Source organism: Akebia trifoliata, chromosome 14 (genome assembly GCF_017979445.1).
Source record: "Akebia trifoliata isolate Shusen 1 chromosome 14, ASM1797944v1, whole genome shotgun sequence".
Taxonomy (NCBI): Eukaryota; Viridiplantae; Streptophyta; class Magnoliopsida; order Ranunculales; family Lardizabalaceae; genus Akebia; species Akebia trifoliata.
Genome location: NC_141388.1, coordinates 1,876,475 through 1,901,125, shown reverse-complemented (window position 1 = coordinate 1,901,125; position 24,651 = coordinate 1,876,475). Strand labels below are relative to the sequence as shown.

Below are 24,651 nucleotides of genomic sequence, written 5' to 3'. Positions count from 1 at the left end.
GAATCATACGTGAAATCGTAATACCGTCACTAATGCATACCCCTAATAGAGCAGCCAAACCTATACCTCATCCACGCTTAACTGATCAAACTCACGAAAATATCGTTCAACAATGGGAATTGGAAGAAAAAAAATACACAAACCATATTGCACAAATGAATGAAATTCTAAAATGTAATAATGATGAAAATGGAAAGCGCTTGAAAGACATAGATGAGCATAGGTACTGAAGATCTTGCCCTGTGCTGCAAGAGTTTGAGAGCTGTGATCACAGTTGCGTACTTGTAAGACATCTCCAGTGTCTTAAATCGGGGTCCCTTTCAAGAAGAATCAATAACCCCACATTGTTGGCTGAGATGCCAAACATGTACCTGACAAAATTTACAACAATTGAGTCAAACTCCTTCCTTGAAACAAAAATAGCTATGCAGTAAGGAAAATGCTGAAGTGACATTAAAATTCACACCGAATCACACATTGCTGATGTGGATGTGTGTACGGACCATAGATGCTTTTTTTCATTGAGATATGAGTGAAAAGCATCTATGGTTCTGTGCGCATCTCCACGTCAGCAATGTGTGAATTTTAATGTCAATCCAGCATGACTTGTGCATTAATCTAGAATTCTCTAGTGATATATCTCAAGGAGAGCCATAACCCAACAATTTCATTACTATCAACCATCTCTTTTTTACAACCATCGCAAATTTTGGCAGTTCATGGCAAATTACAGTCATTAGATTGATATTATTTTTGTGCTAATGCATCTGAGGGACAAATAAATTGAATGACTTGGATTCATGTGTTAGTGGAAAGTGTGCAGTATATAGCATCAAAGAACAAAAATGGATACAAAAAGCATCCAACATAGAATTGAAGTCTAAACATGGACCAACACCAAAGCAAGATCTACTTACTTGCTTCGACGTGGTGCTTTCTTTCTCCAGAAAATGAAGGATGACACCATCCACTAAACACAAAGCACAATAGAGATTGTAAATCTTGTGAAGAAAAGTTTCATGAGAAAAGAATTGCAACATGATGCTTAGATGGTGTAAATTATTAATAGCCCCAAAGCCGTAATATCATTATCTCAACCTTTGCATGCTCTATTCATCACGTATAACTTCCCTGATAAATGATAATTAAGTCAATATATAATATCTGGGTTGGAAAATGCTATACATTATTCGTAAAAGGTCTGATAGTCCAATGGCCAGCTAACTCAAGAAATTTCCTACGGTCCTATTTCAATTTTTCATGGAAGGCTACCAAAATGGGGGATATTTAATTTTCCCATCCAAATTCATGCTCATTCTTCACTTACCTCAAAAGGGGGGAAAAGAGTACTTGAGAAGCACGGTACACTAGTAAAAAAAAAAAGAAGGAAAAAATATAAAGAATTGTTAGCTGATCAAAACCGAACATGAACCTTGAGTTGTTAATTGACAATAAGGAATCAATGGGAAGGAAAACAAAAACAAAAGAAATTGCATAAGCATGGGCTGGTTAATCGAGAACTTAAAATAGCCATGAAATTGGTAAAGAATAAACACAAAAAAAGAACTGTAGAAGCAAGGGATACCAGCAGGGAATATAAAGAATTGAAATGATGTATTATAGAAACAAAGTTGTTCCACACTAACTGACAATTTAATATGTAGTACTCTATAAACTAATTAGCTCTGACATTTTGGAACAGCGAGGTGGTCTATATCTTTTGCAATTTTAAATTTCATACGCTCTAAATTGATGTAGCAGGATTTCTGTCTGGTCAACTTAGTCTATATGTGTACCGGGTGTCTTGATTTTATTAACTTTGGAGATTTGAGTGAGATGTGGTTACAATCAAGGTGCAAAATATGCTCTAAAAAAATAAAAATAAGACTCCACTAATAGAGGAAATGAAAAAGAAAAAAAAAAAAACAATGGGAAGAACAGATGCAACAACAGACATGATTATAAGAAAACATTGCCAACGGTTACCTTCAAAACTGACATGATGGAAAAGCTACTAATTAGAGATGGCTTCTTCAAGGGTATCCTTCTTTCCGGTGACATTTCTTTACATAGATTTTGAGCTATTTCCCTCAATAATACCAATTGTGCTTTATCAGTCCCCATTGAAATAATTGCCTGTTGCATTGATTCCCGATCTGCCTCAAGAGCCTGAAGTCTCAAGTAGAGCTTTTTGATATCTGGATCCTCTGTATCAGCCCGATTCAACGACTCTCTCGGAGTGGTTACATAATCTTCACAAATCCCAAAAGCAGCTTTGGGCCCTACAACACTGTTATTGGGTGCTCCATTATGGATAGAATCGATAGTATACACTCTATCACTCATGTCATCTCCAGGGTCTGATCCGTTGTCCATCTTTCTCAAATTAGAATAGTCCTCCGTGTAAGAGAAGAAATCCATCTTCTTGAAGCTACTACTAGGCCTTTCATTTTCTATCTGAGACTCCTGACATGTTTCTTTTACCAACCCATAGAATGAACTTGAACTATCGGCGGAGACCCTTCTGATATGTCTCGGCTCTCTAGGAGACTGACCAACTACCACTTTTTCTAAAATGTTTTTAGTAGAGGAAAATTCCCCATCCATCTGATTGCTTCTAGGAGTTTTCTCCAACTGATAGATTCTATACTCCAAATCCTGCAAATGTTCCCGAGCACATGGAGTTTCACCGAAAACGTATTTCTCAATGTTGGCAACATCATTGTCAAGCTCTAGAGTACCTTTATTGCATTTGATTGGGGGATAATCATACGGGGGGAATTCATATTGGGCTTTAAAGTTCTCAATCAAGCCCTTGGTACGAAAGTCACCACCATTCTCGCCCTCGTCTACCTCAGCCTCCGTAAACCCAAAACTCAACATCTTATGTTTGTATGACTGAACCTTGCAAATAAGAGATTGAAGGATTTGTTCTCTCTTATACAACAAAACTTCCAAAGAAAGAAGCTCCTCCTGATCATGGGCCATTTTCTCCTCCGCAAACTGTTTGAATTGTCGAGCTTCCATTTGTATCTCAGCCTTTTCCCTCTGTAACCTCAATATCATAGACATGGCCTCATTCGCGGCCGATGACGAAGCATTTCTCTCCTCTTCCAAGTCAGTGTAAAGTTCCTGTATAGATTGTTGTTGGCTACTGAGCGTCTCTCGTAAAGCCATGCATTCGTTCTCAATCTCGACTCGAGCAACAGATGAGTAATTGAAACCCTTCGCAACATCTTCGATACAATTGTCAAACTGTTCGAACCTCCTCTTCACAGAACGGTTCCAAGTGGCGGCAGATGCACTGTTCATTAATTTGCAACTACAGCTACAGTTATGACATTCGTTCAATTCATTTGAAGGCAATGACAAAGATTCCGAAGCCATACATCCACATGCATCAGAATCTATCACCTCAAGGGACCGGTTCGAGAGAAACTGACCTAGAAATTTCAAAAAATAAAAAATAAAAAAAATCTTCTCAGGTGTAACGTCTGGATTCCCTAAAACAATTCTTTTACGTCAAAGAATCTGGCTCTCCTCTCAAATCAATAAATCAAAGAAAACTCCTTGGAGAAGAATCAACAAAACTAACCAGAAAATAACCCTAGATAAACATGAAACTCAAAGTTTAAAATAAAATAAAATAAAATAATAAATATATCTTTTTTTCCCCTCTCCCTCTGCCTGCAACGACGAACCTGGAATCGAACTAACATAAGCATCAAAGTATTTCCGCCATTAAACATTAAAATAAAAATAAAAAAATAAATAAACATAAATTTCAACGAAAATCATTAACAAAGCGCCGATTTGCTTACCTTGAAAGAATCCGGAACCAGAGCAGGAGAATCGAAACTCGAAATGGAGATGATTTCTAGCAAATTTCGGATTAGCAGATGTTTCGCAAACGATCCAGACCTGATTGTTCCCCTAATTATTTCGAGATTGAAATCCAGGAGGCAATTAGCAGGACTAGAGTATGAGGAGATCAGGTACAAACTACACAGAGGAGAGGAATTCGAAACCCTAGATTTGTTTCATTTTGTCTGTTAGTTTTTCTTTCTTTCTACGTCGAGGTCAGAGAGAGAGAGAGAGAGAGAGTCGCATTCACAGGCAGGGATTTGTGGGACCGGAGGACACTAAGACCGAATCATTTTTGAATAATTAGAAAAACGTCCCCAATTTCATCCTTCCACTTCGTGCTTCTTCAAATACAATCAACCTTTAGCATAAATCCTAGACTAATGATAAGCTGACTACCTCTTTAGTAGGCTCCCTGAGGGAGATACTATTGGCACCCAACTTTTACTTATTATACCCCAGTTTCGTAAAATATGTATCACCCCAATTAAAGATTAAAACGCATTTTTAACCCATTATCAAGATTTAGTTTGGATCATAGTCTCACCGTTACAAAATATTATAGCACTCATTCAAAGAATTTCTGTAGTTGTTTACAATTATGATTAGGCTCAAATAAAATCTTATATCCAAAAAGTATAAATCTAGAAAGAAAGAAAAAAAAAGAGACATATTTCTCAAAATGTGTGCAACTTATGATAAAATTTTATTTCGATGCACAGTTCCTTTTAATTCCTAAAACATGTTTTTTCCAATAAATTTGTCATTTTTATAATCAACGAATTCGTTGTTAAATTACCAATGAGATCGTTGATATGACAAAATCGTTGGCATTTTATTAACAAATTCACTAATTATAAAATTGACAATTTCACCGAAAAAAACATGTTTTGGGAATTAAAATAAACAGGTTATTGAACTTGAAATTTCGTCAAATTCAATACACGAAATGAAGATTTACTTTTTTCTTTAATTTTAACTTAGGTGTAACAAGTAAAAGTTGTAGTGCCAATAGCAACTCTCTTTTATACAAGTTTGGTCATAAAAGGTAAATAACTATTAAAAGAATAATGCTGAAGTGACCTCAAACTGGAATCTCATATCACACTGTTGACATGAAAGTGTATGAAAATCATAGATATTTTTCATCGAGATACAAGTGAAAAAGAATCGATGATTCCCATCCACTTTCACGTCAAGAAGTGTAATATGAGATTTCAGCTTGAGGTCACTCCAACTGGATTCCTACTAAAATTGTGTGAACAAGTGTTACAATGTTTTGTAAGTTTGAACTTCTCTCTTTTGTACTTGAAGTAAGGAATAACCCATCCTATTCTCCATAAGATTAATACTAATCTCAATGGGAGATATCTTGATGTGGTGGAGTGCGCATGTCAGAGTAAAATGCATCTACGGACATACCCACACCACCACGTCAAAATACCCTCGGACAGCCACTCTAACACGACTGTTCACATAATTTACTAATAAGCAATATCTCAATAATTTTAATAATTTTAGCTTCATTGAGAAGCAAACAAGGATGATGCCTTGGTTTCGGCGGAGTAACTTTAACGGATTCATTTGGCCGTTTCCTTTGTTTAGGAAAGATTGAAAGGCGTAGCCCGCCAAAATATATATTCGTTTTTTGTTTTCATTTATAACATAAAAGACATAATAGGCCTCCATCGCAGCAGAGATCTCCGTAGCAGTAACTTTAACGGTAACAGTGTTACAAAGTTATACAACACTATATAAAGGACATTGCTTGGACCCTATTTTTGTAGGTGGTGAGATTCCTATTTTCAAATTTTCTTGGTGATCCAATTTGAAATTAAAATATTTTGCTTCTAATATACTTCAAAAGTAGTGATCTTTGTTCTACTCTTGACTATTGTGAAACTGTTAGTCCATCCATGTGTACCAACATTAGATCATTGGTAAGGTTTTTTAAAATTTCTGTATGGGGATGGAATACTGAAACCACGTATACATCTAGCATAAAATGGGTTGATTTGGGTTGAATCTCCAACTCAGATCCCAACAGTTAAAATTATGTCCAAATCATTTTACTTTCACTAAATCCAAATACATCCCGACCGAATAACTTGATTTGAGTCGGATAATTTCGGATCGTTCAACAATTTTTTGTTATATTTCTTTTCTAATTTCTATATTATACAATTTTTTTTGATAATCAGGTATCCCTGTAGACCGGGCTAGTATTTGGGCTTTGCCCAATCCATAGATCAGGGTCTTGTCCAAGGACTATTCTCGGGAAATATGCAATGCTTGCACATCATACACACCAAGTAAGTGAGTGGGCGCCCTCACAGGTGGCCCTTGAGGAATTAATGCTAATACTTGGTATCAAACTCATGACCTACAAGAATTAATCACTTATCAGTCTGAAATTGCCATTAGGCCAACCCCTCGGGATTTATTATAATAATTTTATTATTTTATAAGAATTCATATTATATTAAAATAGTAGAAAAATGATACATTGGAATATGTAAAAATATAATTTTCAAAACAATATATTATTTGGATCTAGGTGAATATAGGTATGGATCTAGATCTGACTCAGATCAAGTGTCATCGACCCATTTTTTTATTCGGGTCTAAAGCGTCCAAACTCATTAAATTCAAATCACTCTGATTTCAGATAAAATCTAGCCCATTTTATGCCTTAATAATAACCTATCGTTTTTGTCAAAGTCTAATCACTCTCTTTTTATTATATTTTGATTTTGTAAAATAGGATGTATTGTGGAACAAATTTCGCCATCAAATTCATCAGACTTCTCAATATAATACTAATCATAGAGACTAAGTAGATCGTTGAATCCTGAGAAGAGTATATGGAAGTCTCTGTATATTTGTTTTTACACATGGAATATTCTTTTTTAAGTCCATTTTATTCTTAATCAAAGTTTAAAAAACTTATTAAAGTGAAACACGAACGCACATGGAGGCACACAAGAGAGCAATCACCAACTAAAAATATTAGTTAGAATTTTGAGCGATGAATCCTTTGATGATTTGCATCAACTTGTTTGATGCTTCAGAGTTGGGATCGATGGTAAAAAAGCCATGTTGCTTGTCTTCAAACTCCACATACTCGATCTTCTTTCCCCATTCTTTCAATTTACGAGCATAATCTTTGGCTCGATCTTTTAGTAAATCACTGCCACCAACTACTACCAATATTGGATCAAACTGCACCGATTCAAGGCTTGGGCTATCCGGTCCAAACGGGTTCACCAATGGGTGGTCTGTAGTGTCTCCAACTGGTATTGATAGCCTCCAAAACCTGTTAAGAGGCATGCGGAATGTAATGTAACAATAAAATATCCAATTAATAAGTAGGACTGTCAATGGATCAGGACTAGAGTCATAATCTAATCTGATACGATCTAATTCGATAAAGTTAAACATGAAATCCAATAGTTGGGATAATTTTATCTCGATCAATTTTATATGTGACCATATGAGATATATATCGATTATAACCACAAGACCATTATTACATGATTTATGCCCAAACATACGTTGAAATTTTTTAGTCTCAAACTAGATTAAAAAAGGATTAATTTTATTATTTAAATAAAATTTATTTTATAGTCCAACTAAATTATTGATTTCCTAGAATAAATTCAATTAGTTGCTTAAAACGGGATTAAGATCAAAATTGAAAAGATAATTAAGAAGAATAATGAATTTCTGACCGCCCCTCTGACACATGCCCCCATACACTTTTGACGTAGCATGTGTTAGAATCATAGATTCTTTTTCTCAGGATACACAACTACACACATTTATGGAGATGTACAATTATGTATCCTGAGGGAAAACATCAATGATTCTAAATCATGCCACATTAGGAGACATATGTTAGAGGGGGTGTTAGAAAATCACCACTCAATTAACAATCAGTCCAATTTGGATTCACATCCTCAATCACAAGATCTGAATAAATCGAATTAGGACCAAAGTTAAACATTCAACAGAGATCACAAACAGAATTGGATCCAAACTATATTCGATCCATACCCAACCTTTATTTTAAACCGATTTTAATTCTGATAATTGGGTCACGTACCTGGTCTCCTGTACAAATGAATCGTAAGTGGAGCATCATGGATGAGAGTGCCATATGTCATTCACTCATTGGTTGTTAGACACGAAAGCGTGAAACGACATTTGAAGACTGAATGAATTTCAGGGAAAAATAAAAAAGTTTGACACGTGTTACCTATCAATGAGCTCCAAATTCAAGAAAGCTTCCTTGGGTCCCTCCGCCTCAGACCTCGTACGGACCGTCCCGCTAAAAAACGGCGCCAAAAGCACATAACCTCGCACACAAACCGGAGCTAACTCGTTCGACCCAGGACCGAGTCGAGTAGCCAAATGATGAGCAATAGTCCCACCAGCCGAGTCACCAGAGATGAAAACTCGTCCAAAATCGGCCACATCATTCAACCACGAATCAGGATTATCGGATACGGCTTGAGCTTGAATCCACTTTACAGCCATGAATCCATCATCGATGGCGGCTGGGAGCCGATTCTCAGGCGCCAGCCGATAATCCGGCGCTATGATTACAGCTTGAAGCTCAGAAGCGAGACGAAAGCAGTAATTTTGACAATTGGGCCAAGTGCGAGAGCCGATGCAAAAGCCGCCACCGTGGATGTAGTAGAAGATAGGGAACTTGGCAGTAGTGGATGGTGAGGAGGAAGGCTTGTAGAGGCGGAGGTGAAGATTGTGGGTGGGATCGAAGAGGACATCTTTCCATAGGACCGAACCATCGTCGAGGATAGGGACATCAAAGCTTGGTTTGGTTGAACGAACTATGGAGCCATCGCTGAAGACACGGAGGACGCCTCGGCACTCGTCGACCTCGTAAGGAGTAGTGCTGACGGTAGACATCTGTGTGTGTGTGTGTGTGTGTGTGGATTGGTGTGGTGAGTGTGAATATAGTGGTTAGGACTTGGGACATGGAATGAGTTAAAGAAAGAAAGATGGTGATTAGGTTTGGGATTTTGGACTTAAGTTGGTGGAGTGATGTATTTGTTCTTTTCTTATTATAATGGATTTGAATTGTTTGGCGTGATGTGTTTGTTCTTTTCTTTTTATAATGGATTTGGATTGTTTACCGACCAATATGTGATTGAGAGAGGCGTTTTGATTGAGTCTAGTTGGAGTGACCTCATTTTGCACTTTTCTATCTTCGAGATGCACACAAAATCATATATGCTTTTCACTTGTATCTCCATGAAAAGCATATAGAATCGTGTTAGAGTAACGTTAAAATTGACATTGATTTTCACATTGCTGATGTGGAGATGCACACATAGTCATAGATGCTTTTCGCTCGTATCTGGATGAAAAGCATCTATGGTTTTATACATACATTCCAAGCATATATGGTTCATGCACACGTCCGCACCACCAAAGTGTGAAATGAGGTCAATCTTTGAAGTAACTTCAGAATTATTCTATTTAAAACTATAATATTGTTGAAGTGATTTCAAGTTTATAGCTTATATCACACATACCTCACCTGGAAGTGTCTTGGAACCATAGATGTTTTTTATCAAGATATGAGTGAAAAATCATATATGTTTCCTACACACATCCCAATCTAGATGTGCAATATGAGGTATAATCCTGAGGGTCACAATTTGGAACCGATAATTTCGGATCGTTCAACAATTTTTTGCTATATATATATTATATATATATATATATATATATTATATATATATATATATATATATATATATATATATTCTAATTTCTATACTATATATATAGGGGCAGTTCATGGGACATATGTAAAAACAATGATTTTTCAAAATATGGGTTAGAGGTTTTGGATTGAACTGATTTTTTGCAAGGATGGTCACTATGATGAGAAGATCATCCTCACTAATAACCAGCTCAATCTAAAACTTCTAAATCCATTAAAAATGATTTACAAATTATTGGCAAAAATTGACAAAAAATTGACGACCCACATTCTAAATCACTTTTAATGGGGTTAGAAGTTTCAGATTGAACTTTTTTTTTTTCGAATGATATTTTATTTTAAATATCAATGACGTAAAAATATAATTTTCAAAGCAATATATCATTTGGATCCAAGTGAATATAGGTATGGATTTACATTGGACTTGGATCAAGTGTCATCGACCCATTTTTTTATTCGGGTCACTCTTATTTCAGATAAAATTCGACCCATTTTATGCCTTAATAATGATCTTTTTTTTTACTTATGAAAGTCTAATCATTCTCTCTTTATTATCTTTTGATTTTGTAAAGTAAGATGTATTGTGGAACAAATAGAAACACAAATGAGTAAAATATGGGATTTGAATCCGATTTCATCCCTGTTTCTTCCATTTTCTTGCTCTTTTTTTCTTTATTGATATTTAGAATACGATCACCATCAAATTCATCAAACTTCTCAATATAATACTTATCATAGAGACCAAGTAGATCGTTGAATCCAGGAAGAGTATGGAACTCTCAGTACATTTTTTTTTACACATGGAATATTCTTTTAAGTCCATTTTATTCTTAATCAAAGTTTAAAAAACTTATTAAAGTGAAATACGAACACACGTGGAGGCACACAAGAGAACAATCACCAACTAAAAATCTTAGTCAGAATTTTGAGCGATGAATCCTTTGATGATTTGCATCACCTTGTTCGATGCTTCCGAATTGGGATCCATGGTACAAAAGGCATGTTGCTGGTCTTCAAACTCCACATACTCGATCTTCTTTCCCCATTCTTTCAATTTACGAGCATAATTTTCGACTCGATCTTTTAGTAAATCACTTCCACCAACCACCACCAATATCGGATCAAACTTTACCAATTCAAGGCTTGGGCTATCCGGTCCAAACGGGTTCACCAATGGGTGGTCTGTAGTGTATCCAACTGGTAATGATAGCCTCCAATACCTGTTAAGAGGCATGGTAAATGTAATGTAACAAATAAAATATCCAATTAATAAGTAGGACTGTCAATGGATTGGGACTAGAGTCATAATCTGATCCGATCCGATCCAATCCAATATAGTTAAACATGAAAATAGTTGGGATAATTTTATCTCTACCAATTTTATATGGGATCATATGAGACAGGTATCGATTATAACCACACGACCATTATTACATGATTCATGCCCAAACATATGTTGGAAAATTTTATTCTCAAACTAGATTAAAAAAGGATTAATTTTGTTATTTAAATAAAATTTATTTTATGGTCCAAACTAAATTATTGATTTCTTAGAATAAATTCAATTAGTTGCTCAAAAGGGGATTAAGATCAAAATTGAAAAAGTAATTGTAAATGCAAAAACTTTCACTACCTCATGATTCTCACTGATAAAAGTATTTTTCCTTCCTGTTTTCCTGGGTGTGCCTGTGCAGCAACACCACTCTGACGCTCAAATTAAAATTTTTAAGATATGAAGTAGAGTATGATATTTTCAGAGAGAAATTGTAAATTTTTAGTGCCTTGCACCAATGCATTTATAGAGATTTCCTCCCTTAGATCTTCCTAGATTTTTTCCTTGATTTCCATTTGAAGAATTACACGAATTTAGGGATTTGTCTTGATTTTCACGGATACAATTATACTCCTTATTTTATAGGATTCGTAACTCACGTACTTTCTCTTGAAGCTCAATGAAAAGCTAATCTGACCTTTTTTATCATTCTCTGTTATTTTGGATGTTTGGTTATGTTGTCCTATAATTTGGACATTAAGTTTCCTCAAAATTACTACGTGTTGTTTTTTTCAAAAAATATCCTCTACAGTAATTAACAAGAATAATGATTTTCTGACCGCCCCTCTGATGCATGCCCTCATATATTTCTGACGTAGCATGTGCTAGAATCATAAATTCTTTTTCTCGGGACACACAACTACACACATTCATGGAGATGTACAATTGTGTATCCCGAAAGAAAACATCTATGATTCTAACCCATACCACGTCAAGGGGCTTGTGTCAAAGGGGGTGTCAGAAAATCATAACTTAATTAACAATCAATCCAATTTGTAATTCCTATGAATAAGTGGTTTCCCAAATCAAGTTGGATTGATATCCTCAATCACAAGATCCGAATGAATCGAACTAGGAACAGAGCTAAACATTCAACAGAGATCACAAACAGAATTGGATCCAAACCATACCCAACCTTCATTTAAACCGATTTTAGTTCTGATAATTGGGTCAGGTAACTGGTCTCCTTTACCTGTGAATCGGAAGTATGTGGAGCATAATGGATGAGAGTGCCATATGTCATTCACTCATTGGTCGTCGTGGAACGACATTTGTAGACTGAATTTCAGGGAAATTAAAGTTTGACACGTGTTATACCTATCAATGAGCTCCAAATTCAAGAAAGCTTCCTTGGATCCCTCCGCCTCAGACTTCGTACGGGCCGTCCCGCCAAAAAACGGCCCCCAAACCACATAACCTCGCACACAAACCGGGGCTAACTCGTTCGATCCAGGTCCGAGTCGAGTCGCCAAATTATGAGCAATATTTCCACCAGCCGAGTCACCAGAGATGAAAACTCGTCCAAAATCGGCCACATCATTCAACCACGAATCAGGATTATCGGATACGGCTTGAGCTTGGAGCCACTTTACAGCCATGAATCCATCATCGATGGCGGCTGGGAGCCGATTCTCAGGCGCCAGCCGATAATCAGGTGAGACGATTACAGCTTGAAGCTCAGAAGCGAGACGAAAGCAGTAATTTTGAAAAGTGGACCAAGTGCGGGAGCCGATGCAGAAGCCGCCGCCGTGTATGAAGTAGAAGATAGGGAGCTTGGCAGTAGTGGATGGTGAGGAGGAAGGCTTGTAGAGGCGGAGTTGAAGATTGCGGGTGGGATCGTAGAGGACATCTTTCCATAGGACCGAACCATCTTCGAGGACAGGGACATCAAAGTTTGGTTTGGTTGAACGAACTATGGAGCCATCGCTGAAGACACGGAGGACGCCTCGGCACTCGTCGACCTCGTAAGGAGTAGTGCTGACGGTAGACATCTCTCTCTCTCTCTCCTCTCTCTCTCTCTCTGTGGTGATTTGGATTGTGATTGTGGACTTAAAGTTGTGTGACCGTGATGTGTTTGTTCTTTTCTTTTTATATATTATAATTATTTGGATATTTGCATACCAACATGCGGTTGAGATTATAATTCTTACTCTTAAAATTAATCTATGTTGACACATGGAGTAAAAATAGTGTCTAATCCTTTTATATAAAGGGTGATTTAGACATGACCCCTACATTTTTTTTGATATTAGAGATACACTCTTATGTTTTGAAATTATTACATGCATCCTTTAACCTTAATCTTCTAAATAGAATAAGGGGAAAAGACTAAAATGCTATCATCTTCAACCTCTAGTAAAAAAAACTTAGATTTATCTTTTTATAACCATTCCTCTTCAAGTTCTCCAACTTCCACGGTATATTTATTCAACTTAATCTTCAATTCATCATTTTTCACCTAGAACTAATCCTTTACATAAAATCCTAGATTTTTTTTACCCAAAATCTCATCATTTTTAATTTTCTTAAGAATCTTATTTGTCTATTCTTCTCAAAACGAGTCATCTTCATGCTCTTCAACCTCTAGGGTAACTTTAAACTATTCAACCTTATTTTAATTCATCATTTCTACATTGCCTTCTTTCTAGAAAACACCCTAGATTTTTCAACTCAAAATTTCTTCATTTTATACTTCCTCAAGAATTCTATCTTACCTTAAGATTTGAAAGTTGAAGACTGGAAGTAGATAAAATCTTAAGATATTTGACGAAGGTTAAAATTTTATCCATTGAGGTTGAAGATGATTAATTTTTAAAAGAAAATGTGTTTATTTTATTTTATATTAGAGGTTGAAGATGAAGGTGTTCAAGTCTTTTCACCTTAGTCTATGTAGAAGACCGAGGTCAAGGGATGCATGTTATTATTTTTAAAACATAGGGTGTAAGTCTAAATCACCCTTATATAAAAAGTAGAAGGTGACACGTGGAAACGCCCATGTATAGAAGGTTTATTTATAAGTTAAAATATTAATTAAAGGGTTTTTCAAGATAACAAAAAAAGGACATTTTTGTAAAGGAAAAGGTTGAACTGACTTTGTTAGACATTGTGTTGATGTGGAAGGTTTTTTTTCAAAGAGAATAAGATTTTCTACTTCTAGGTTTGAGAGAGATAGGGAGATGGGTGTACAAGGGTTTCAAGGCTTGGGTTTGGAATTAAAACCTTGAGCGATTTTTTTCTATTATTGTTCTTGTTTGATTTCTTAGTGAAAAAGACTGGATTTGCCCGTGGACGTAGGCATTGTTGCCGAATCACGTAAATTTTGTGTTCTATGATTTGTTTTTTGATTTTCTTTGATATTTCTCCTTAATCCTATTGAACAAATATATCCAAAATTCATAACAATAATCACCCTCACAAGATCAGATTCCATGTTAGACCACAATTTACAATTAGGCACAGGGAACATGGATAACTGCTTAGAGTTCAAGGTAGTGGTTTTGGTGAAGAATTAGATGTTTGTGGCATTAAGTTGTTGCAAGCCTGCAACTATTGCATGGAATTATTTATTTTTACAAGGTGGCTAGCTATCTGGACAATGTAGAGGAACCTCCATGGGGGTAGGGTTAGCAATAAAACTAGTGATGGGGCTTTGCTCCCTCAATTCATGTGTTTGAAATTAGGTGGCCTCCTGATTTATCCTTTGTAAACACCTTAAATTGCTCAAACCCACATATAAAAAATGATTCCAAACTTGGTTACAGTGTAAAGTCCAAAATCCCAATAATCACCCTCACAAAATCAGATTCCATGTTAGACCAACAATTTACAATTAGGCATAGGGAACATGGATAATTGCTTAGAGTTCAAGGTAGTGGTTTTGGTGATGAACTAGATGTGCTTGTGGCATAAGTTGTTGCAAGCCTGCAACTATTACATGGAATGATTTATTTTTACAAGGTTGCTAGCTATCTAGACAATGTATAGGAACCTCCATGGGGGTAGGGTTAGCAGAAAAACTAGTAACGGGGCATTGCTCCCTTTGGTCGTGTGTTTGAAATTGGATGGCCTCCTGATTTACCCTTTGTAGACACCTCAAATTACTCAAACCCACTTATAAACAAGGATTCCAAAACTTGGTTACAATGTAAAGTCCAAAATCCCAAGAACCCAAGTGTTCATTTTGAAGTATTTCTAATCCTACTCGTGTTCAAAACAAAAGCCCAAGAGGCCCAAAGCCCATCAATTTGGCTTCTTTCCTCCGTTTTGGTGATTGAAGCAGACTGAAGACCACCAACTCATTATCGGCAAAAGGAGGCCATCAGATCAAAAGCAAGCCATCACCAGAAGAAAGTTCAAATCTTGAGGAGTGGAAAGCTGAAAAAGCTCTCCAAAGAATAGATGACGAAAAAGGATTAATTTTGTCATCCATAAATGGGATAAGGTTTATATGACGAAGAATTGTCAAATATAGCCCACCTAACATAATCACCCTCACTGGCTCAGATTCCATGCCAAGACCACAGTTTACAATTAGGCACACGTCACATTGGGTAGCTGCTTAGATTTCAAGGCAGGGGTTTTGGTGCAAAACTAGATGCTTGTAGAGCAACTAACTATTGCATGGAATGAGATTTTTATTTACAGGTACATGTAATATATAGGACATTTAGAACTAACTTTCCGACCAGGTGGTTCAATCTGGTGGTGTTGCGAGTGTCGACATGGGTTTGGGATTCTTCAACCAGAAGAAGAACTATGCCTACTTATTTGGATATCGATCACACAAAGATAATGGAACTATTTACTGTGACACAAAACACAATTACTCATTGCAAAAGGGATGCATATCTGAGTGGCATTATAAAAGCTTACAAACATTCAAAAGTGAAACACGCACACACAGAGGAATGGTCACCAACTAAAAAAACTAGCCAGAATTTTGAGTGATGAAACGTTTGATGATTTGCATCAACTTATTTGATGCTTCATTATATGGATCAACGTTAATGAAGCCATGGTGCTTTCCCTCGAACTCCACCTACTCGATTTCCTTTCCCCATGAATTGATGCGGTTTGATCCGATATTGGTTGTAGTAACTCTAACTGGTATTGACAGCCTCCAAAACCTGTTAGGAGGCAATTGAATGTAATGTAACAGTAACATTTTGAATGAATGAGTAGGACTGTCGATCAATCAATTGGATCAGAGTCACAATCTGATCCAATCCAATCCAACAAAATCTGATAGCTTAGGGTCTAGAATCTAGATCGAGGATATGGTATTGCTCATGGATCAACCATGTACATGTCTAACTCATTCTTCGTTGGACACAAAAGTGTGAAATGACATTGAAATAAATATTTCATTGAAAAATGAAGTTTCAAAACGTTTACCTATCAATTAGTTCCAAATTCAAGAAATCGTCCTTCGGTCCCTCAGCCTCAGACCTCATACAAATCGTCCCTCCAAAAACAAAAAATGGTGCCATAAGCACATAACCTCGCACATGAACCGGCGCTAACTTGTCTGATCTGTCACTGAGTTGAATAGCCAAATTATGAGCAATATTTCCACCAGCCAAGCTTCCAGAGATGAAAACTCGTCCAAAATCGGCCACATCACTCAACCAAGAATCAGGATTCTCAGACACAGTTTGAGCTTGGATCCACGAATCCATCCTCGATGGCAGCTGGAAGCCGATTCTCAGGTGCAAGTCGGTCATCCAGTGAAACGATTACTTCTTGAAGTTCATAAGCGAGACGGAAACAGTAGTTTTGACAATTGGGTCAAGTGCAGGAGCCGATGCAGAAGCCGCCACAGCAGATGTAGTAGAAGATAGGGAGCTTGGCGGTGGTGGATGGTGAAGAGGAAGGCTTGTAGAGGTGGAGGTGAAGACTGTGGGTGGGATCAAAGAGTACGTCCTTCCATAGAACGGAACCATCGTTGTGGATGGAGACATCAATGCCTGGTTTAGTTGAGCGAACAATAGAACCATTCACTATATACACGGGACAGGGAACGAGTTAAAAGAGAGGTGGGGATTAGGTTTTTGTTTTAGAATTTATGTTGGTGGCGTGATATATATGTTCTTCTATGGATATATATTGTTTACATCCTAACATGAGATAAATGATAATAGAGAAGATAAATGATAATATATATTGGTGGCGTGATAAGATTAATTTTACACTCACCGTCTTCCTACAACACTGTCCCCAGCACTGCGTGGACTTGGTGGTTTGTACAGAACCATAGATGCTTTTCCTTCTTGAGAACTGATTGTTGTACCTCAAGGAAAATCGATACAAGTAAAATGAAATACAGATAGATAGAGAAAGATGTTTTAGATTATTGGTAATTTTAAACCTCAACAAGTCAAGTCAACTCAGTTGATTTCGATCAACTCAATGGGTCAAAAGCTCGTGTGAGTCCACTATGAAAACTGGCCTGGCCAAGTTATAGGCTACATGTACGTGGAAAACGAAAATAAATATAAAACTTACACGCAAACATGTTCATGGCTTGGGAGATCTCCCAAGACGGTACCCCTTAACAGCTACCCTAGGCCAAGTGCCTGCACCTCAATTGAGGTTAAGAGTAAATAAGACCCATCATCGGTAGGGACACCCTTCTCATTTCAAATAACTCTTCTAGACATGATCAAAGTTTTCACGATGGCTCTCAAAATGATTTTCTTATCCTAAGAAAAAACTTTTTACTTCAAACCAAGGGAAATGGCATGAAAAATGACACCAAACTGAAGAAATGGACCATAATATTTCCCATTTCAATTTTATTTTATAACGTACCAATAAAGGAAATTATATGTAACATACCAAATAAAATCTTGAATCAGAGCTCAAAATACACATCAATTTTTAAGAAAAATATAAAAATAAATAAATACAAGTTAAACCATCTAAATGGCTTATTGAGTGAAGAGTTCCTCGCATAGAACTCCCCAACAGAAAGTCCAATCCTTGCACGCATGAATTAATGTCTTTCTCTCAACAAAATTTATGTAAAAGAACTAGTTTCTTCATCAACCAAGCAACCTATTACCTGCATACTGAGCTCACTTCATCGCAATCTACAACTGTCAACAAAAATTAAGAGTTTTCCCACTTTTTCCAGCTTCACTACTCAAAGAAGAAATTGTCAAATACCAAGCACAAATTTAGTCTGCGAGTCCCAGTACTCTTTAGCTTGCTTTACCGATTCAGCACGTTCGGCAACAAGCCTCTCTTTCCAATACTTTTTGCACCTGAAAGATTTTTGAGCATCAGTGAGGATGAAATTTCTCTTAAATAAATGAGAATTTCCAGCTGATTTCTATCACCTGTTTTTCAAGAGCAAATCTAGTTCATTCATGTGCACTGAATTAGCATATACTCCAACCTGCATTCAGAACAAGTAAACGAGAAAAAAAAATGTTTGAAGAGACAATGCCACTCTTTGTATTTTACCCAAAAGGGAAAGAAATAAAGAAAGAAGAATTGACATAAACTTGAGACCTTTTCAGAAGGTAATCAAGTAATATTACCTCTCTACAAACAGGACACTTTGCTTCTGGAGGCGCAGCCTTAAGGCCTTCGAATATCATCACAGAAGCTGCTGAACAAGCACAACCTTTGCAGAACAGATGACCACAACTCAAAGCGTAAGGATTAAAAACAGTATCCTGTGAAAATACACAACCAAAGACGAATAAGCAAAAGCTATGCCACTATATGACCAAGTTGGAATAAAACACAAGCAAGATTTTACCAAGCAAATAGCGCAAGTCAGATTATATTCTAGCTTCACAGAATCTGAAACTGTTAATGTCATTAGAGACTGAGCAGCACTGAAATCACAAGAGAACTGATGGGATAACTTGCCAGATTCGCCAATATTAGATCCAATGAAATTTATATAGAATGCACTTAATTCAATTAGCCAAGGTGATTGGAGAAGCTCTATGTGCTCGGCCCGCATCTTAGTTCCAAAATTTCTGCCGTTTACGGAGCTATGTACCTATCAAAGAGTTAAAGATTTCGTAAGGCGTTGTGCATCACAGAAGATCAATTTGACATTCAAACACCAAATGGAAAGGGTTCTAATCCTGCTCTTACTTTATCGTATTTCTTAAGAATTTTCCGTATCGCAATTGCATTCATTGTAATGTATTCAATCAACATTTGACCTTGTTGAACCATGGCTTGCTTATCATTTGTAAAACAATGAACCAGGCACAGAATGTATCTCTGCAATCCGGTGGAAACGTGAATATGGAGGAGACGTCTTACTTTTGAACTAAAACATCCAGCTATTTCTGAAGCCTCTTTCATTAACTCAGAAAAGAACTTCTGATCACACACTACAGTACAGAACACACATATATTTAGTATCAACATTCACCTGTACCATAGCTACTAGAAAAGGAAAAGAAAAAAAAAAGTGTTGTATACCAAAATAACTCTCTTTTTTGCTAACAGATAAGGAAAAAAAAAGGTTACACTACAATATCAACAACTGAATTGGTTGGACAAAGAAAAACATGGATGAAAGTTAACAAAGAGAAACAGCATTGCCAACAGAAGATGGCAATGGAAATGGATGGCAGTTAGGGATGCAAATTGGCCCGGCCAAGACCCAAAACCCTTCCAAGATGTAAGTACCTAACTCGGGCCCAGCCAGTCCTAGATATCTAATCAATCCTAGCCCAGTGGTTAATGCAAGGGCCTGGCCACCCCTCAATGATCCATAGAAAATTCCTTCCGGTTAAAGGAGGTACAACCCATTTTCTTTTATTTATTTATTTTGTGGATTTCCTCTTTCCAAGTTGCTTGTCGATGTAGCTCACTTGTGGGCAAACCACGTAATGTATTGCATTGTGCTTGTGTGTTGATTTTTATTTTTATTGTTCTCTATGATATACAGAGGTTTCCGTATGTTCCTGAAATTAATTTATCGTAGTTTGGGTGTTTGATTCTTGAAAAAATAGGAGTTGTAACAAAGGGCTTCGCCACAAAGTGAATCGAAACATTTTAGTTGTGTGGGAAAGGCATTCGTTAAATAGCTAGCTAATGAAATATAGAGGAAGTGACAAGTGCCCATTTGTAGTGGAAACATTTGATGGCCAAAAAGATTATGATATTTCAAATATAAAGTTCATGATTTATTAATACGACAAAGAAAAAATGAAGAATTGTTCAAGAAAATGAGAGATGGAATTGAAGGTGCCAACTTGTTTAAGTTAATAAAGTATGTGAGTGACAATACCAAACACACCTTGTATCAAAAACCCTATACCCATTAAAAAGAATGAAGATGGAGTTGATGTTTGACTATGCTTGTGGGAAGGTGGTTCATATAAAGGCATCCAATATATGTTTGCATTTAACAATGATATTTTGCTCGATATATTGTGAGAAAATTAACCATTGGATCGTGGAAAAAATTAAGAACCCTGAGTCAAGCCAAATTTTCCCACAATCACTTATTCTTTTCTTTTTATTCCTAATCTCCATAATCTTGCAAAGGATGTTGACCTCTTCGTAATAAAGAGAGGCATGAACTTTTTTGGACACTTCAAGACTTTGACAACATCACTCGTCTACTTAAAAACATTGGTGTAAGAATGACAAAGAAGTTAAAATGTTCAGTGAAATTGTAATTTACATCACAGAGACGATGGTTACACTACCTTGAGTTTATGAGAGCAATTGATCTCATGTTTTGAAAACTCGTTTTGACGGCTCGTCCATGAACGAGACCGAGTCGTCTCGGACGAGTTTTCCTATTTGTTTGAGTTGTCTCCTTCAACAATGAGAAAAATGACCTATGGTTTTAAATGTCGTCCGATACGTTTGCCTTTTCTATCCATCTGGTTGGTGGATGATACCGAGACATATGGGACGAGTCATCTCAGTCTCGGACGAGATTTAAAACCATGATTGATCTATGAAAATAGATACCTAATTACATTGTCGAAAACTACAAACAAGCAATGAGCTTATTAGAGATAAATTTTCCATTTTTTTTCATTCAAGCTTGCAACGAAAATCAAGCCTGTCGCACACCACAGACAACAACACATAGAAAGGGGTAAGCAGAGATACCATTAAAAAAAATAGCAAAAAAATTCAATTATAAATTCATGAAAATAAACTCATTTAAGAATAAATTCAATTATAAAAAAATTCATGAAAATAAACTCATTTAAGAATAAATTCAATTATAAATTAAAACATACATGGACAAGATTCACATTGGCAGAACTGTAAAGATGCACCATTCTCCTCCTCACGTGATGCTCCATTGCAACAATCCTGAGCTGCACGACAACTCCTACAGCTCTTGAGAACTTTCTTGAGTCGCTTGTACTCCACGTGAGAGAATTTGTCCAGAAACTGTTCCTGATCTCCATGGAGATACTCTGTAAATGTCTCTCCAAACTTCATCTCGTATGGAATAAATCATGCAAATATAACTTTCACAACAAAGAAAACGAATTCTTCGATTAAGTAAACACCAAAATAAATTATCGAAAATAATCGGCAGCTAGATGGATCCGATCACAAGTAATGAAGAAATCAAGATAAAATCCTAAATTACTAAAGATCGAAAGTTGTTGGTTCTTCGAACCCTAACAGATCAAAAGATGATAAACAGTGAAGCTCGTAACAGAAATTTACATAGCTTTTCTCTCTTCGAATTTCGAAACCCTAAATTGGAGAGAGAGAAGAAAAAAAAAAGTCGGTTCGATCGCCTAGGAAGGACGAGACGAAATCCGATAGATACTCTGAAGCCAATGGAGACGTGCAAATCTAGAAATAGAAGACCTTTTAAATAGCGGATATTAGGCTCTCCAACTGTTTGTGGTTTGACTTGTGGCACACGCATGGTTGGCATGTGGCCTAGCTTTTAAAGTTACAAGAAGCCGCGTCGCGAATAATTTGTCCGGATTCTAATTGGATCGGTTCGATCTTGAACCAAATCAGTAAAAGTGGATCTAGAGCTGATTGGATAGCTTCTTGGGTATTAACACACCACTCCAATTCAAATGTAAACCACTAAAGGTTGGCGCACATCTTCGGATGGCATTAGAAAAAGTTGGTGTGGCAATAGCAACTCTTTAAAATTTTCATGTATACGATTGATCCTTCATAATTTTTGGCCAACTTTGATTTAAATAATCAAATATAAAAAGAGTTTGGATTGTATGCACTCAGGATGGAGGATTGAAACCCTCCTCTCACACCCCAATACACACAACATATGCCATAATCTAAGGAATTTTTTAAAAGGAGATATTTTAGATGTTAATTCCTTAGATTATGGCTTACATGGTGTGTATTAGGGTGTGGGAGGTAAGAATGGCAATAGATCGTTTAGATGTCGAATCAGTACTACTTCAATACTAATTCGAATTTTTTTGAACATGTACCCAATCCGATCGGATTAATGAATATGCAAATCGAATCTGATCTGTTTCATTACATTCTTAATCTGAAATTGATTCAATCCGATCACATGCCTTATTTTTAAATTATCAATTTTCAAAAAATATAAAATTATACAAATTTTTTAAAAATCGACTTTTCAACAACATATAGAGAGAAACCAAAATGACTAAAATGTTTTATTTATATATATTTGTAGACATGAAATGTTCACAATGAACTTCAATACTACATTGTTTGGAGTCGCCACCATTCTTTTTTGAAATGGGTGTGAATGGGCACCCGGATTGATTCTTTTGAAAATCATTTTTTTCATGGCATTGTAGTGACTCTCATATGTTGGAAAGGGCACGGTCTACCTAAGATCTAGGTAAGGAGGTCCGGTTAGAGGATGGGGAAGGTGTTAGGCACCCCATCCTCTCCACCAAAGGTGGTTACCTTGCTTGGCCATTTTATTTTGTAAAAAACTCAAGAAAACAAATATTAAAATGCATGAGAATGTATGGTAAGAGTGGTGTGTGCATTAAGTGGAATGTTCCCTAAAAAAGGGATTTTGATTTCAATGTGACATTAGGGACATTCTATGGAAAAGAATGACCCATATAATCACATTAAATTTATGAAATGAATGTTGGTTTGAACTCTTAGAGAGACTCCATAATGGAGTTCCCTTGAAGTCACAACCATGATGTATGTATGCATGGCTAGAAACTTAGTGTTTCACCCCATCAAGAGGGTGACACATTTCTTCATCATTGCCATGCATAAGTGAGTGTGTGCATTGTGTACAAGATGATGCATGAGATTGGGATGAAAAGGGCTTCAACCCCCATCCTTTCGATCGAACCTTAGTCCAATCTACCGGGGATGGGAGAGGGTATGCATTACATCCTAAAGGATTTCTAAAAGAGAAAATAAAATAGAGGATTAGAATAAGAAGATGCAAGCTTTAAAATAAATAACTACATCTTATCCCCACCTTGTCCCTTAATGAACTTGAACCTTGAAGAGTAGGCTTGAGAGATGAATGAGATGATTGAGGGTTGAGTTGAAGTTTAGAAGATGAGAGAATGAGTAGGAATTTTTGTAGAGTTTTAGGTTGAGAGATGGGGGCTTGAGAGCATGAGTTGTTCTTAGAAAATGAGAGTATTTATAGAGTTTTTGGAGAACTTTTGGGGATAAAGTGGTCCAACCCTAAAAATAAAGAAAATGGACATGAGATTTAGATTGTTTCTTTTGGATTTTCCATTTGTATGAGGGTAAAGATGACATTTGTGAAGAAACCCTAAAAGCATGCTTTGATCCTTGGTTTTTTGATAAATAGAGGTGAGAGAACAAAAGTACTTTTGGGAGGATGAATGAGGGAGTGACATGTGTAAAGGTGGAGTGGTAGGTAAAAAGTAGATCTTGGTTTATTTGTAAATAACTCATAAAGCAAGGGTGGAAGTGTAGTTTTGAAATGGACCAATGGGAAAACAAAAGCATATTTGGGAGGGTGAATAGGAGAATGACATGTGTAAAGGTGGAGTGGTAGGTAAAAAGTAGATCTTGGTTTATTTGTAAATAACTCATAAAGCAAGGGTGAAAGTGTAGTTTTGAAATGGACCAATGGAAAAACAAAAGCACATTTGGGAGGGTGAATAGGATAATGACATGTGTAAAGGTGAAGTGGTAGGTGAAAAGTAGATCTTGGTTCATTTGTAAATAACAAATAAAGCAAGGGTAGAAGTATAATTTTGAAATGGACCAATGGGAGAACTCCAGGTATGTACTTGAAGATTTCCACCTTTTGAGGGCATAATGGGAAGTTCTCTCACCTTTATAGATAATTACCAAAGACCAACTAACCTTTTTGGTTTGACTAAACTTTTTGAGAAGCGCATTCTTGAGTTTTCACAAAAGAAAGGTTGACTCTCCAATTAGATGATGCATTGGATGTTGGAGGCTTATGAGGTATCAACATCTGTCATCTTGTGAAGGGGTTGAGAGAATGGACTTGGTGTTGGGCTTGGGTATGGACTTGGTGTTGGGTTTGGATATGGACTTGGGTTTGGACTTAGGATGGACTTGGTTTTGGGTTAGGGATGTGGACTTGGGTTTGGGTTTGGGATATGGACTTGGATTTGGGCTTAGGATGGACTTTGTTTTGGGTTAGGACATGGACTTGGATTTGGGTTTAGGATGGACTTGGTTTTGGGTTAGGACATGGACTTGGATTTGGGTTTGGGATATGGATTTGGATTTGGGTTTG

At 36.6% G+C, this 24,651-nt stretch overlaps 4 protein-coding genes and 1 pseudogene across 6 annotated transcripts; all 5 read right to left on the bottom strand.

Annotated features, from left to right (window-relative positions):
* Positions 1-46: 46 nt before the first annotated feature.
* LOC147385401 (myosin-binding protein 7-like) lies at positions 47-4,189 on the bottom strand. 2 transcript variants are annotated; one of them, XM_086424415.1, is made up of 4 exons: positions 3,822-4,186; positions 1,987-3,443; positions 918-970; positions 47-371 (listed from the first exon to the last, which is right to left on the bottom strand). In XM_086424415.1, the coding sequence occupies exons 2-4, from the start codon at positions 3,385-3,387 to the stop codon at positions 269-271; spliced, it is 1,557 nt and encodes a 518-aa protein (XP_086280541.1). In that variant the 5' UTR covers positions 3,388-3,443; positions 3,822-4,186; the 3' UTR covers positions 47-268. The 2 variants fall into 2 exon arrangements, with proteins under 2 accessions (XP_086280541.1, XP_086280542.1); XM_086424416.1 differs by lacking the exon at positions 918-970 and having other exon boundaries at positions 3,822-4,189.
* Positions 4,190-6,727: 2,538 nt separating this feature from the next.
* Positions 6,728-8,917, bottom strand: LOC147385400 (alpha/beta-Hydrolases superfamily protein). Its single transcript, XM_086424034.1, has 2 exons — positions 8,123-8,917; positions 6,728-7,180 (listed from the first exon to the last, which is right to left on the bottom strand). Exons 1-2 carry the CDS (start codon positions 8,794-8,796, stop codon positions 6,874-6,876), a joined length of 981 nt encoding a protein of 326 aa, XP_086280160.1. The 5' UTR covers positions 8,797-8,917; the 3' UTR covers positions 6,728-6,873.
* A 1,510-nt stretch (positions 8,918-10,427) lies between these two features.
* On the bottom strand, positions 10,428-13,003 carry LOC147385399 (strigolactones hydrolase CXE15-like). The gene is made up of 2 exons (XM_086423950.1): positions 12,270-13,003; positions 10,428-10,839 (listed from the first exon to the last, which is right to left on the bottom strand). The coding sequence occupies exons 1-2, from the start codon at positions 12,941-12,943 to the stop codon at positions 10,533-10,535; spliced, it is 981 nt and encodes a 326-aa protein (XP_086280076.1). The 5' UTR covers positions 12,944-13,003; the 3' UTR covers positions 10,428-10,532.
* Positions 13,004-15,445: 2,442 nt separating this feature from the next.
* Positions 15,446-17,206, bottom strand: LOC147385398 (strigolactones hydrolase CXE15-like; annotated as a pseudogene). Its single transcript, XR_015171858.1, has 3 exons — positions 17,148-17,206; positions 16,347-16,968; positions 15,446-16,078 (listed from the first exon to the last, which is right to left on the bottom strand). The product of XR_015171858.1 is annotated as a strigolactones hydrolase CXE15-like (transcript).
* A 505-nt stretch (positions 17,207-17,711) lies between these two features.
* Positions 17,712-21,764, bottom strand: LOC147385397 (SPX (SYG1/Pho81/XPR1) domain-containing protein / zinc finger (C3HC4-type RING finger) protein-like protein). Its single transcript, XM_086423395.1, has 6 exons — positions 21,191-21,764; positions 19,068-19,312; positions 18,721-18,969; positions 18,497-18,634; positions 18,293-18,351; positions 17,712-18,217 (listed from the first exon to the last, which is right to left on the bottom strand). The coding sequence occupies exons 1-6, from the start codon at positions 21,396-21,398 to the stop codon at positions 18,112-18,114; spliced, it is 1,005 nt and encodes a 334-aa protein (XP_086279521.1). The 5' UTR covers positions 21,399-21,764; the 3' UTR covers positions 17,712-18,111.
* Positions 21,765-24,651: the final 2,887 nt, after the last annotated feature.

What these genes read in the sequence shown, in the direction of transcription:
- LOC147385399 (XM_086423950.1), bottom strand. Translation starts at nt 12,943, where the DNA reads ATGTCTACCGTCAGCACTACTCCTTACGAGGTCGACGAGTGCCGAGGC. An exon ending in AATTTGGAGCTCATTGATAG is followed by an intron (nt 10,840 to 12,269) that starts GTATAACACGTG and finishes GCCTCTTAACAG; the next exon opens with GTATTGGAGGCTATCATTAC.
- LOC147385400 (XM_086424034.1), bottom strand. Translation starts at nt 8,796, where the DNA reads ATGTCTACCGTCAGCACTACTCCTTACGAGGTCGACGAGTGCCGAGGC. An exon ending in AATTTGGAGCTCATTGATAG is followed by an intron (nt 7,181 to 8,122) that starts GTAACACGTGTC and finishes GCCTCTTAACAG; the next exon opens with GTTTTGGAGGCTATCAATAC.
- LOC147385397 (XM_086423395.1), bottom strand. Translation starts at nt 21,398, where the DNA reads ATGAAGTTTGGAGAGACATTTACAGAGTATCTCCATGGAGATCAGGAA. An exon ending in TGACTTGCGCTATTTGCTTG is followed by an intron (nt 18,635 to 18,720) that starts GTAAAATCTTGC and finishes GTATTTTCACAG; the next exon opens with GATACTGTTTTTAATCCTTA. An exon ending in AGTGTCCTGTTTGTAGAGAG is followed by an intron (nt 18,352 to 18,496) that starts GTAATATTACTT and finishes TTCTGAATGCAG; the next exon opens with GTTGGAGTATATGCTAATTC.
- LOC147385401 (XM_086424415.1), bottom strand. Translation starts at nt 3,387, where the DNA reads ATGGCTTCGGAATCTTTGTCATTGCCTTCAAATGAATTGAACGAATGT. An exon ending in CCATCATGTCAGTTTTGAAG is followed by an intron (nt 971 to 1,986) that starts GTAACCGTTGGC and finishes CTTTGTGTTTAG; the next exon opens with TGGATGGTGTCATCCTTCAT. An exon ending in AAAGCACCACGTCGAAGCAA is followed by an intron (nt 372 to 917) that starts GTAAGTAGATCT and finishes AAATTTTGTCAG; the next exon opens with GTACATGTTTGGCATCTCAG.